This window comes from Lepidothrix coronata, unplaced genomic scaffold (genome assembly GCF_001604755.1).
Source record: "Lepidothrix coronata isolate B3197 unplaced genomic scaffold, Lepidothrix_coronata-1.0 Scaffold87, whole genome shotgun sequence".
Taxonomy (NCBI): domain Eukaryota; kingdom Metazoa; phylum Chordata; class Aves; order Passeriformes; family Pipridae; genus Lepidothrix; species Lepidothrix coronata.
This window is the reverse complement of record NW_016690267.1, coordinates 1,464,202-1,478,154: the sequence shown is the minus strand read 5'-3', so window position 1 is coordinate 1,478,154 and position 13,953 is coordinate 1,464,202. Positions and strand designations below refer to the sequence as shown.

Here is a 13,953-nt window from a genome sequence, read left to right as displayed (position 1 = left end):
GAGCTCTGCACAAATCTGATCACCACACACAAATCACACGGGGATGTTTGTTAGTTTAGGTAATCAGTTTATTTTTGTAGACTTTATAGTGCAAGGATGAAGTCTGTTGTTTAGTACTTGTTCTTCCAAAGAAGTTGAATATAAATGTGTTTTTGTCTTAATTCTTTTTATGTTCTGACGAACATTGTGCTGTTGCTCATGTTTCCTCAGTTTTTGACTATCTGGATGCTAAATAAGGCATCATTGTAATTTACTTCAGGGGCACATAAAGAAATTATATAAACACAAGAAAATCATAAAAGTGCAGTGGGAGATAATAACCTACTGTTGCTCATTGGATTTCTGTAGCAATTCTACTGCAGAGCTAGAATTTAGCATTAAACTGTTTAAAAGCCTTCAAAAAAGGTTTTCATAAAATTCATTTCACTCATTTTATTAAGTGTTCAATAACATTTTTGTGCAAAGAAATATTTTAGTCAAGCTTGTACTTTTTCTAAGCCATAAATCCATTATTTATAGAGCACTTTTAGATATGAAATAATGGCAACCTCATATCTTCAGGAGCAACCTGTCTGACTTAACTGTTGACAGTGTCTTGTCTCCCATTAGTCTGCCCCCAAAAGCATCACAGGGCAGCACTTTTCTCTTTCTATTCTTTTTCCTTCTGCTGTTCAGGTATTCTTGCAGGAAAACAGCAGAAACACAGTGGCTGTGGGCTCCCTGCCAAAACTCTGTTCCAGAGGTGATTTGGAAGGCATCACAAAGGCAGGGAAAGAAGCTGTTTCTCCTGATGGACAGTGTTGTTGGCTTGAAATGCAAGATTTCTTTTGTTGTTCACCCCCTGTGCCGTTAGCTGCTGTCACAGCAGCTCTCTTGTTACTTGATGAACTTAGGTTGTCCAGATGTGTTGGTTCCAGGCAGGTTTCATCCCCTCCACAGGATAATTCAGCTCTTGAAGGCTCAGAGCACTTTGCATTTCTGCAGTTTGTGTGGAGCTGCTGGGAGTCCCCGTGCCAGAGTCAGGAAAGGACCAGCCCATGGGGCCTGTTCCATCTCCCCCTCCCCTCCTGCTGCCTGCAGTCAGCAGCAGTGTTTGCTGCTAACAAGAGCTTCCCTGGCTCATGGTGCTTTATGAATTTTTATACACAACAACAGCACTCAGAATCATTTCCATTTGCTTCCACCATCACTTTTGTCTCTTTGTAGTTAATGAAGCTCAGCTTCACCACTTTCTGTCCAGCTTCTCTTATTTTGCTAATGTCGTTGAGCAGGGAGGACTTTTGAGCAGAGCTGACAAATCCCTGCTGGGCTGGGAAGCTGAGTTGCTTTTGTGCAGCTGGAATGTACTTTTCTTGCATCTTTAGACCTCTCACAGATACAGCTTCTGACTCGTGGTTCCAATATGATCCAAAGTTATTCGCAAAAAAGGATGAGAAGAAATACACAGGATAATATTTGTTTGATGCTGTAATTCCCACTGATTTGAGCAAGGCTGGGTTATATTAACAGAAAGGTTCCTAATCTTCATTGATAGAGTAATTAAGTCTGTATTTTCAATGTGAAATTTCCTCACTGAGGAGCCATTTTGTTGCTAGTTATGATCAGCTAACAGAAAAATATGAATACCTGTACATAGAGACATACTGAGTAAGTTTTGGTGTGCTTATAGATAAATATGTATCTTTATTTATTCAGAATACTTTTGTAGCAGTTTCATCAGAGACAACGTTATAGATTCTGTATTTCTGTTCAAAACAAATTATACTTTTGAGAATTAAACTCAGGGAAAAAAAATTATTTTGGAAGAGGAATATACCAGGCTAATATATTGTTTTGAATACAACTCTATTTCAGCTTGTTTTCATTTTATAGTTTACAAGAAATGCAACTGCTAACCTTTGAATGTTTTAAATGGTATTCTTTAAACATCTGTGGTTTGTTATCATAAATATCACAGTTGTGTAGAAACCTCACATAGCTGGTTTATCACAGCAGTGAGAATGGGATGCACTGAAATGGTGAATCCCAGGACCCTGAGTTTTCTTGCTGAGATCTATAAAGGTTAATATTTCCAGCTTCAGTTTCCCATCATTACATCAATGGACTTGGGATCCTGCACAAGAAACCTTTTTCCAGCAGGATTTTTTATGATAATAAGCTCAAAGTCAGTATTAAAGCCTTGGGATGTATGCAGGTATTACTAATAATGAATATTGGTTGGTGGGCAGAAATATTCTGTACAATTCACGTGTGAATGGGTTTTTTTACAGAAAGGAGTGAAAGTCTGACATAGGAGGCTGAGAAATGAACAGAGGGTGATGAGTGACACTCGTGTTGTTTTTCATTGGGAGCTGCTTGGCAGTATTTTCATCCTGCTTGCGTGGAGTTTTGGAGCCTGTCTCATACCATGTGGCATATTAGGCACAATAAAGATGTTCATTTGGCAGCTGGAGCACGACTAGGAACATCCAAAGAGTCATATACGTGTCAATAACTGGAGAACTCCACCTCCACACAAATAGATATTAGATCATTGTTTTAATTGCCCATTGAATCCTTGTCCACGAGACACAGTCACCAGTCACTTCAGGTGTAGCATCACTAATGTTTTAGTTTGGGGCTAGAGCTGAACTGTTACTCTTATTCATTTTTTGCAATCTGGGGATTGTTTAAATATAAATCTGAAAAGACCTTATTAGAAGAACTCTTTGTAACAGGATGTTTTATTTCTGAAAACAGCTATTCTATACCTTCTTGAAACCTGGCACTTTCTGTCGTTTAGATTGTTTTTCAGGGGAAGAACAGTGAGCTGTTTCCTGTTTTCCTGTGTGCTTGTTCATCTTGTATTCAGAAGTTCTCAGTCCCATGCCCAAATTTCCCTCAGTCTTGGGAGAGAGGGCAGTGTCCAGGACTCAGCTGGATGAATAAGCTGTGTAGTGAGATACAGTGGATAATTCACTGCATTTTTGTAATTTTTCTTTTCTTGAATGAACCCCATAATTATAGACCTAATGTAGACCTGAAAAGAGAGGGATATTAATTAAGATCTAGAACTTTTATGTGTGGAAAAGGCTTTAAGGTGTCACCTAGTTCATTCTCTTGGTTTGAAGCAGGATCAGGTGCTGAAAGTGGTGTTGAATGATTTTGGATTAAGCTACTATTTGATTAAACTCATGTTAAAACCCTGTAATGGCAAATATTCAGCATATCCTCAGCTCATTCTTTTAATGGTTAGCTGGAAATCTTTCTTCAATACCCACCTGAAGCTTCCCACAACTGATATCCACAAACTTCTGCCTAGTTTCTTGTTACACTGGTTAGTACTAGGAGGAAATAAGGAGTAATTAATTAATGACACATTATAGTGTGCATAGAGATTTGTACACAGGCTTTATGTACAAAGCGAGACTTTTTCACCAGAGAATAAGAACTAAAAAACCTATTTGCCCTATATTTAACAGGCTATGCTTTTTTTAGGGCATCAGTGATGTACAGGTTTGTTTAAGGGATAGATGTAGTGCTGCAGAGGGAAATCTGAGTAAGCTGAGGAAGCTGGAACTCCTCAGATCTCTCCTGAGTGCCTGGCAGGGCAGGTAGTTGTGCTCAGTGCCAGGGCCAGCTCCTTTGGCTGTGCAGCTGCTACTGGAGCCTGCTCTGGGCAGCTCAAGTACTGTAAATTTTGGTTGTTTGCATCGGCTCCTCCCCAGAAGCCACATGAGTTTAAGGAAGCAAACATTCCCAGTGAGGGGCACTGTAAGAGTGGCTGGGAATGCAATGTAATCTCATTCAATATTCCCTAGTCAGCCCAGTCCAGGAGACAGCATCATTCTGATAAAGTTCCTAACTTCTGATTAGGGATTTTATCTAAGGCTACAGTTCTCTTCGACTCTCAAAACAATTGGCTTCCATTTCATCCCTGTTGGTCCTGAGGCCAAATAATCTTCAGTGTTCTCTGTCCTTGTGATCGCTTCATCTCCTTCCACCCACTCCTAATGTCACTGCTGCATATCAGTACTTCTCAGAGCCTTTTCATTTTCTTTCCTTCTCTTTGCTATTAACCTCATCAAATAGTCTTGTTTCTGTGGTAGGATTGGGAATTGGAAGCATCAATGGTTTTGGATGAGGTACGGTAAGAGAACAGTTTTCCACTTTCAAACAACTTTGCTTCTGCCCTTGTCGGAAAAAGTTGCAGGATTTCATAAAACAAGATCAACAGATGAACAAAATATAAAAGGTCTAAACCTGCTAAATTCCTAATTCCGATGGAATATAGATTCAAGTGCTTCTCCCAATTCCACGTGTCAAATCTGCCTGTGGTCTTTGACCCTCTCCAGTGCACGCAGATGGCAGCGAGGCAGGAATCGCCACGTTTGGGAACGTTGAGCAGCGAGGTGGGAGAAGTGAACTCCCAGCCAGGGTCCTCCTCCTTCTGAAGTACAACACAATGTGTCCTTTTTTTGAAAGGGACCTGTAGTGTTTGGCTGGGTGATGCTACAGCTCTGAACGATGACATTTGGGTTTAAGGGATGACTTTATTATAGTTTCGTTCAGGTTTTTTAATTTTTTTTTTCCAATTTTTTTTTTCCAATTTTCACTCCTGACACAATTTCCAGAGAGCGATGCCAAATGTTTCCAGTTGTAACCTATTAATGTATTATTAATAGATTATTATTAGATCACCAGCAGTTTTTGACTATGAGAAGAACATATTTATTCATAAAATCATAGAATAGTTTGGGTTGGAAGTGACCTTTAAGATCATATAGTTCCAACCCCCTTCAGTGGGCAGGGATGCCACCAGTACAAGAAGTTATTTTCAAATACCCTGCTTCATTTTTAAAATTTATTTATTTATTTAAATTATTATTATTATTATACAGTTTGGTTTTTTTTCAAGGGAATAAAAGAATAAGTGAAATTGTAATTCATAAAGGCTGTGATCTATGCAGTGTATAGAGATATATAGTGTATGTATCTATCCAGTGATTACTATAGAGAATTTCAACTTCCCACATTTGTGGTGACAGGAAAATTTTGCTTTTTTGTTGGTTGATAGCTTTAGGAGATTGCAGTGAGTCTGTTAAAACACCTGTCATGTCACCAACATAAACTGCAACGGGTGGTTTTTCACCAGGGAGGCCTTGCTCACAGAGAGCCTTCCATCAAAATCCTACTGCGAGCACAAGACATTTTCTGAGAGGAGTTCCCAGCCTTGGAGAGCAGTGTGGGCACCAGCACAGTCTGAGCACTCTGAAATTGTTTTAAACTGCTGCTGCTCCCAAATTCAGTGGTTTTTCCTCTCTGGTTCCACTGCAGTGCAAGACTTTGCAAGCAGGACTCTGCCACATGACAGCCCGAGATAGGTTTGTCTGGAGGGATTGGAGTATCTGAGGGGAGAGAGCTTTTTGTCTCTTTTTTATTTATAATCCCCTTTTGCTTTCAGCAAAATTCAATGAAATGGCAAACGAGCTGATGAAATTCTGGTTTGTGGTCCCACTGCGAATCCAAGGATAGCTCTCTTGCCCTCAAGTAAAGCAGAGGAAATGGGAGCAGTTTTTAGTTAAAAACATGTAATCGAGCTTAAACCTTGTGCAGCAGCAGATCCTTCAGGTGCTGGGGGAATTTTTATGCAAAGTCTGTGGTGACTATCACGGAGTTTGGATTGTCATTGGGAAGAGGACAGTCCAGTGTGAATTCACAGGGTCACAACTTTGTTCTTTCAAAATCCCTCCTCGGCTCCTGCTGCCCTGGTGGGTGTGTGGGGGCTGTGGGGGCTGAGGGGTCTCTGTGAGGGAGGTCAGGGCTGTCCCCAGCCGGCCCCGCAGCCACCCCAGTGCCGGGCAGAGCTGAGCCCTCAGAGACACCGGAGCTGCCGCTGTGCCAGAGGTGGGAAATGGGAAAAATGGTACCTGGGAATAAGGTGTGAGGGGGAAAGTGTGAGGTGTGAGCCCCAGGGAGAGGAGGATGAGGAGGAGGAAAAGGAGGAAGGGCTCCCGGTGTGGAGCAGGGATTCCAGGCAGCCCTGGAGGAGCCCAGGCAGGAGCAGGTGGGTCTGTCCTGAGGGGACTCGGGCTGGAGCAGGGGGAGTGTGAGGAGGAGGGAGCCACAGAGGGGAGCCCTGAGGTACAAACTGTGACCCCCTGCTCCCCCTGTGTCCCCACTGCTCAGGGAGAGGAGGCTGAAGAGCTGGGAATGATGGAGTGACACTGAGCCTGGGGAAACGGGCCAGATGGGATGACAGGGTGGTTTCAGTTTTGTCTTGTTCTCACCACCCATCTCTATTTTAATTGGCAATTAAATTAATTTTCTCCAAGTCAATTCTAGTTGGCCACCGATGTCCAAATAAGTGGCCTCCCTGTCTTTATCTTGACTCAGGGCCTTTTCCATCTCGTTTTCTCCCCAGTTCCGCTGAGCCCGGGCAGTGAGGGAGGGCTGGGTGCTGGGCTGGGGGCAGCCAAGGCCAACCCTCCACTCTTGCTTTGGCAAATAGTGTCCCATGTCTCATTCTGTGCCTTGTCCTGAAGTTTGGATGTTTGAGATATTTGCATTGTTTGACTTTTTATTTAACCTTTCTCATCAATATTTGTCATAAAAACGAAGTTGTATTCAAATTCCAGGGCTAGCAATGGTTCTTTTTTCCTGTGGTGTTCTGGGATTCAATCTCAGTGAATGCCCAGAAAGGAAGGATCTCCTTGAGGTCCTCTGGCAGCCCTGTCTTCAAGCTGGTCTGTGCTTTGAGACCACTTAGGGAGATTGCATAGTCAGAAAGAGCTTAGGTATTGGCCAGGTTGTGAGAGACTATGGGATTATTTTTCTTCCTTTAAAAATAGTGACCCAATACAAGAAGTCTATAGAGTGACTTTAAACAATTATGCAAAGTGCTTTATATTCACTTAAAGTCCATTGTCATTGGTTTTTTGTAGTCTATATCCCTGTCTGTAATCTTTTTTGTAGTCTATATCCCTGTCTGTAATCTTTTCTGAAAGTGCAATGCAGTTTTTAAAGAGGCAACAGAAATGAAATGTAAAATCAAAATAGTGAGAGCACACAGGTAAGTGAAAAGTCTGCAGCAGCAGTAACTTGAAGAGCAGGTAGGGAATACAGAACAGATTGTCTGCAGAAAAACCTTTCACTTGCAAATATATTGTTCAGAGATGTCAAAATCTGAAAAGTTTACTTAGCAATTGCAAGTTTTTGGTGAAGATCTCTTCATCATGTGTTTTATCCTGTGATTTGTGCAAAGTGAATCTACTGGACTCTGAGAAGGAATTTGAAGCAAAGTCTCAAACCTTTGTGCTTTGGGACATTTTTCTCTTTATGCCAGCTTTCCTAGATATTTTCAACCCTTAATGTAAAGTGAGACCGGATTATTGACAGCTACTGTTCAATTAAAATTATCCTTAGCTATACTGTTGGTGCAGCTCATATACTGTATGACAGTCCTGGTAGTTAGTAAGAAATGTTATAGTTTGGTTTTTCTACACTTTTGCAGTAGACTGAGGTTGAATATTCTGCAAATATTCAGTGCTAAGCATAAAGATGTACTCAATACCTGAAACCACTTTGCCAGCAGAAGAGCCTTTAGAGATCCTGGGCTATGATGAGGAGGATAACAAGGTCTCTATTGCTGCTGCTCAGATTGTGAAACTGGGTGTGCATTTGACTGATCACAAAAGGTTCACGTCCAGAGTGTTTTGTTTACCTCCTACATCCCCAGTTAGCTTGGTCAAAACCTCCCCATCCTCTTGAAAGTGCGTATTCATAAGATTTGTTTATGAATTAGAGTCACACAAATATAAAACTTGATAAGTTTTTCCCCTTAGATTGAGACATTTCTTCCCAAAATCTGTGAACAAGCCAATAACATCAAAACATTTGAGGGCTCTGTTCCAAAGTGGACACTCATAATGTGCTTTTTATTATTTTTTTTTCCCCCCAGTGAAATTTGATGACTGCAAGGGGAATAACCAGTTGAACTTCGAGGTTTCTAACCCAGACTTTAGGGTGGAAGGCGACGGGTCTTTGGTTGCACTAAAGAACCTCTCAGGAGCTGGCACAGCCTTGTTCGTCCGCGCTCGCTCCGAGCACGCCGAGGATACGGCGGAAATTTTCATCGCTGGAGCAAACGAAAAGCACGGGGCACTAAAGGTGAGAGAAACAGAAAAGACTAAAAACAAGGACCAAGGAGATGCTGCTAAATATATACGTGTGCCACCTAGGATTGTAAGCAGCTTTAATCTGTTTGCAGAGATCAAAATCATTTTTCAATCCAGCTGTTGCTGTAACAGTTCAGCACTCGGTTGAATTCATGATGCGAATTTTCCGGGTTTTCAAAGATGTGTTACATCTTCAGGTGCAGATGCTAAACATTCCTGTAGAATTGATTCAAATGACAGAGCCCAAGTACAAAATTGACTGGTTCTTCTGGTGTATGTTGTGCCAGGTAGCTACAATTTGGCCATAACTGAAAATGTAAAATCAGAGTTTAAATGTATAATTTAGAATTTACAGAACCTTCACGTTCACTCCAAGTCTAAGTATGTGGGAATGAATTCTATGCTGTGAAATTTAAATTTTCATGTAGGTCTGCTTATCTGACATTGTTATGTGTTAAACTGTATAAACATCTACACAGATAACAACACATATTTACACTCTGTCTCTTTGCACTGGTGATTTTTGTTCTGCTCTGTCCGCTGTGTCTTTTCATTTCCACTTCTGAATGTCAGTGTAAAACAAACCTCATGCTATGGGGCAAAAAGTGCTTCACAAATTGATTGAATTGTTTTCTTCACACCCAGGAAAGTAACAAAAGGAAATGTGAGATAGCCTTCACTTCTGCATCTTGGCATTTAGGAGAGAGGTAGGAAGGGCAGTGGCTTACTAGAAAATTAAGCCTGGTACCTTTACAGACCTATAATTTCACAGAAGCATAAAGAAGCCACGATAAAAATGATTGATCTGTTGTCTTGATTTGGTATTTAGATGTTCTGTTGCCAGCATTCTCGTTATTTTTCCAACAATATGTTAGTATAACTGAAGTCTTCCATTAAAAAAAAAACCAACAAATTAGCTTTAGGAGAAAGGTTGAACTAACTTCTGAAAGTCTGTGGCTGAGGAAAGGTTTTGCTCTGCACTTTAAGCAACACGTGATGTGAATATAGATTGCAAGCAGGAGAGAAAGTACCAGAACATGGAACTGCAGAAGGCTGATCAGAACACTGAAATGGGATTTAATTTTATTTAAATGTGCTGTTTCTTCACAAAATTAAATTTTGACACAGTCATGCTTGAGAGAGGCTCTTAGGTGGAGGAGCTGTGAGTTTAGGACCACAGACTGCCAAATTCAGAGTAGGAAAGCTACACTTGTAGGAACAAGCTGGGCACTTGGCTGTCCTGTGCCTCAGACTAGCAAGGCATGATCCTTCTGGTGTATTCACAAGAACATTTAAATTATTCTGTTTCCACCTCAGGTTCTGAAATCTTAGGAGCAGTTTCAAAATCGGGATTCTCATTCTCCAGTTAGAAGTTACAGAAACCACAGAGAGGTTTGAGACATCTCTAACAGGAGGTCTGGAGTTAAACTTCAAGGGGTTGGTTTATGTGTGAAGATCTGAATCTCTGAGAATCATATTCTGAAGCTTTATTCTGGTTTTCTCAGGGAAGCAGCCCTTCAATGTCTCTGAGGGGAGATATTCTATGGAAGTTCTAAACTAGGGGAAATCATGTCTCATGAGTAGGAGTTAAAAAATGTGTATTTACACAGACCATGACATAGCTTTGCCAGTGACCTTTATGTCCTGTTTGGGTTCTGGGTTTTCTCCCCTCAAAATGTTCCAGCAATATTAATTAATGCCTAGTGTTGAGATCTATCTGCAGACTGCATTTGAAAGCCAAGTCTGATTTGGCCCCACTCCTGGATTCTGTTCCAACCACTTTCTGTTGCTTCAGAGAGAGAAAACCAGCCTAAATCTGGCATATTCTGCCACTTGCCAGTCTTCCCTCACAGGTGACTCCTCAGAGCAGTATCACATCCTCTCTACCTGCCTTTGTCACATTTTTAAGGATTTGATATTCAACTCATAAACAGTTGATTACCCTTTTAGGATGGTGTCTGCAGTGCTGTTGGGAGTTACATGATGCATTACTGTGCCCTGGGAAACCCATCTAGTGAGGATCATCCCCTTCTTCAAGGGAATATAAAGGTCTTTGAGGCTGGTTGTCCTGCTCTGGCCTCAGCCAGCACTCTGTAGCTGTTAAACCAGTATTTTTTCCCCAACCTTTTCAGCTATTTGCCTGTTTTAAACACAACACAGACAGTGTTGTCTTTCTGTTTGTCATCCTTGAGAAGGATATAAAGACTATAGCCTCCTATCTAAAGTGATTTTATGATAAATTTGAACTTAATCCTGTACTTTTGCAGTCTAAATGTGTCAGCATGGAAACAGCAGAACTGCTCCATCTGTTTATGCAAGGAGCCTTGGCTAAGAAATGCTCAGATGGAGCCTTGGTAATTCAGCATATTTCTGTAGGGTTAAGATGAGCACATGCTAGAGCACTGCTTAGCATTCAGTACTTAGAGTACAGTACCTTGTCTAATTAGGGGATAAGTAGTTCTTAAGTATTTCCCCTCTGCCAGCAACTGCCATTTCTTTTCTGAAAGCATGTAACCTACATCTGTGAAATCCCATTGTTAATGTTTCTAATTGCAGATTCCCAACGTGTTTGGAAATGGCTCTCAACAATGATCTCCGATGTGCTGACTGGCATCCTGAGCCAGAACAGAGCATAGTTCCTAAAACTTTCTGATTGCTACCAGCCATACTTTAGAGGAATATGGGAGCTATTTAGAGGTGCAATCTGGAGTGTGCAGAAAAGCTTCTGGTATTCTAGGGGTGAAGAGGTGTGGTTCTTTCCTACTAAAGATGGGGGAAGATTCCAGCTGGCCTCACTGATCAGTCCTATGTGATTAACTTACATTAACTTCGAGGCCATAGTATAATGAGTGGCTGTTAGAATAGCACTTACTGTTTAACTCCTTTATTTGCATCTAAAGGACACATTTCCTTACCCTTCTACCACAAGCACAGTAGATGTGCAGAGCCTGCAGCTTTCTAGCAAAGGGTGGCCGTGACTGCAATATGGCAAGAGAGGTGGTTCCTCAGCATCATCAGCCAACTTGGCTGTCGCTCTCTGATCACACCATGTTTTGGAGGGTCTGGTGACAGAAGAACAAATACAACACTGCTGCTCTTCCTGATGTCTGGATATTACTACAAAATAACCTAAACCCCATGAATCCCTGTACCTACAGATATGCAGATATGCTACAGAGCAAAAATCTGTCCATCAGATTCCAGTTAGATTGCTTTCTGCAACCTGCTGGTTCACCCCTTCCTCCTATGATTTTGGCCAGATATACTGGTCTCTGTCTGTCTTGGCAGAAGAGAGTATTCCCAAAAATCTACAGTCATTTCTGAGGGGCATGTAGAGTGTGAGTGCAGAGAAGAGCTGCCCTGAGCCTGTGGAAGGTGTAACATCACTCTTTAATAGTAATGTGTGTTCACACCTGAACCCTCAGGCAATCAGAGCGCTCAGTGAAAGAAGGGAAGTTCCCTTGCATTCCCCATGGAGTGGAGCTGGAGAGCTGGGAACATCTGTGCTCCTGCTCTGCTCTGCCCAGTGCTCTCTGGATACAGCCCCACACAGCCAGGACTGCAGTGCTTGGTGATATTAAAGAAATGTTTTGATTCACCCAGGATTCCCAAAATGAACTTTGGGTTCATTCTGAATAATTCATAGAATCGTTAAGCCTCAAATCCTGAATGGAAAAATAAAGCACTCACAACCCTAGCTGGGAACAAACGGGTTGAGCCAATGACTGGCAGCAATATTTATTTATATTTTTGACATCTGTCTTGTCCAGTCCTTGATCCCCACTTTATTTTATGGAAGTAGGAGGACAACTGAAAGCCGGAAATTTCATCACATTTGGACATTTTTCCAGACATTAGTAGATTTATGTATTTATTAAAGGAGCCAGTTTTTGTGGAAGACAGAAAGTATAGCCAGCCTTTTGTAGAGCCTCATAATAAATGGGGAGTTCCAAAAGGTAGCAAGCTGAGAGTTGAACTGTGTCCTCTAAGGCTAAATAAAATGGTTGTCTGCTGGTCCTTCTCCCCCTCTGAAATCTAATGCAGGTTTTAATGAACATACCCTTACTATACCGGGAGCTGAAAGAAAGCCTTGGGAAACAATCTGTCTCTGCTTTTTTCTGTGTGTTAGCAGGTTTTTTTTTCCTTCTTTTTCCTTCCCCACAGCAGAGGGAGTTATTTAGGACCTTTATTTGTTACACCATTACAGGCACAGGGTGAGGGGTGGAGGGAAGTGAGATATCAAGAGTCTGGCACCAAAGCAGATAAGAGGGCAGGCAGATATTTGGAAATTCCAGGCTGGTAGTAACTTCCCTGTATGGTGCTCAGCAGTCTGCCATACAGAAGGATGAAATGATTAAATAGAAGCTGTCAAACCCTCAGGACAGTTTTTTCAGGCACAAGATAGAAAAGGACTAGGAGAAAGAAAAGCAGAGATAAGAGTGAGGAGCACACCCTGAGACAGCATGTTGTAGACAGAGTTTAAAACCACCTCCAGCAGCAGCTCAGATTGAAGGAAATGGAGTTGCCCTCCTCCTGCTACTCTGTCCAGTGCACTTTGTACCAGGCAGGGGCTGGGCAGACAGGCTGCTGCTGCTTTTTCCCTTTGTCAAACCGTTGCTTTTCCCGACTGTGTTTATTGGAGCAGGGACAGGAGCCTCAGCAGCCTGGCCAAAAACTTCCTGAGCCATCTTGCAGCCCCAAATTCTGATTCCTCCCGAGTCGCAGCCTGGATGGAGATGTTTGTGCGAGTCGCTTTCTGCCTGTGCCTCTGTTTCCTAAAGTATCAAACAGAAATAATGAAACTAAGCTCCTTGGATTTAAATGTTAGCATTTCTTATTTGTGCCTTGCTCTCTGCTTTATCCCCAAAGGATAGAGATTGCAAATATTATGGATAAGAGATAAAAAGCACCCGGAGCCACAAATCCTACATGTGTGGCTTTCTGCCTTAGAACCGCTGATAAGAGATCAATAATCTTATTATGAATCAGGATTCTCTCATGGAAAAAAAAAATATTCAGGCATGGAAGTGTGAATAGTTGAGTTTAGTCATCTGGCAATCCAATAAGTTATTTGGAAAATAAGATCAAGAATCAGCCTCTCTGATATAGCAGGCAATCGCTCCCATTAACGTAGATTAGCATTTTTTCAGTTTAGAATAGAATTCCAAATAGGCTGAAAATGACTGTGCAAAGTCTGAAGACGGACTCCAATATGAGGTATTGACAAACAGGCTCCAAGAGTTCCGTGTTATTAGATTTTGCATATAGCAGTTGCTGCAGAAAGCGCTGCGCCGCATAAATAAAATGCCATGTTTTGCATTTAATTTTAAGGCACAAAATAGAGTAAGTCACAGGGGTGCATCAATATCTACGACACGGTTATGAGTTATTATACTGATCAAAACAGTGTATAGAATACCAGCTTCATAAAAGCCACGGAGAACTTTTGCCTTTGGATATGAAGGTGTCCTTCAGGCATATAAAGAAGGATTTTCTTACAGAACAAACAAAAGAAAAGTAATTTTATCACTTTTGTGTTCAGTTTGACAGGGAGTTTAACATCCTAACATTCTCCTAGACATTAAGTTATTAAGTTGTTATCACTTGTGTTACTTTTGTTATCTCACTGCAAACACATATTGACTTGGAATTTGTGCATTAAAAGCTGAGGTACAAGTGATTTTAGAATTTAATACCTTTGTGTTGATGGTATTTTGTTAAATGACTTTTCCCTGCTTTAGCCATCCTTGAATGGATGCTATTTTTTTTAACTTTAAAATCTGCAATGCTACATTTC

At 41.4% G+C, this 13,953-nt stretch overlaps 1 protein-coding gene across 2 annotated transcripts in view; it reads left to right on the top strand.

The window, feature by feature from the left end:
* CDH13 (cadherin 13) overlaps positions 1-13,953 on the top strand; it is a 449,115-nt gene that overhangs the window by 147,375 nt on the left and 287,787 nt on the right. For both annotated transcript variants that reach the window (XM_017820998.1, XM_017820997.1), the window contains exon 3: positions 7,940-8,148. In XM_017820998.1, coding sequence (XP_017676487.1) covers positions 7,940-8,148 — 209 coding nt within the window. The remainder of the gene's footprint in view (positions 1-7,939; positions 8,149-13,953) is intronic.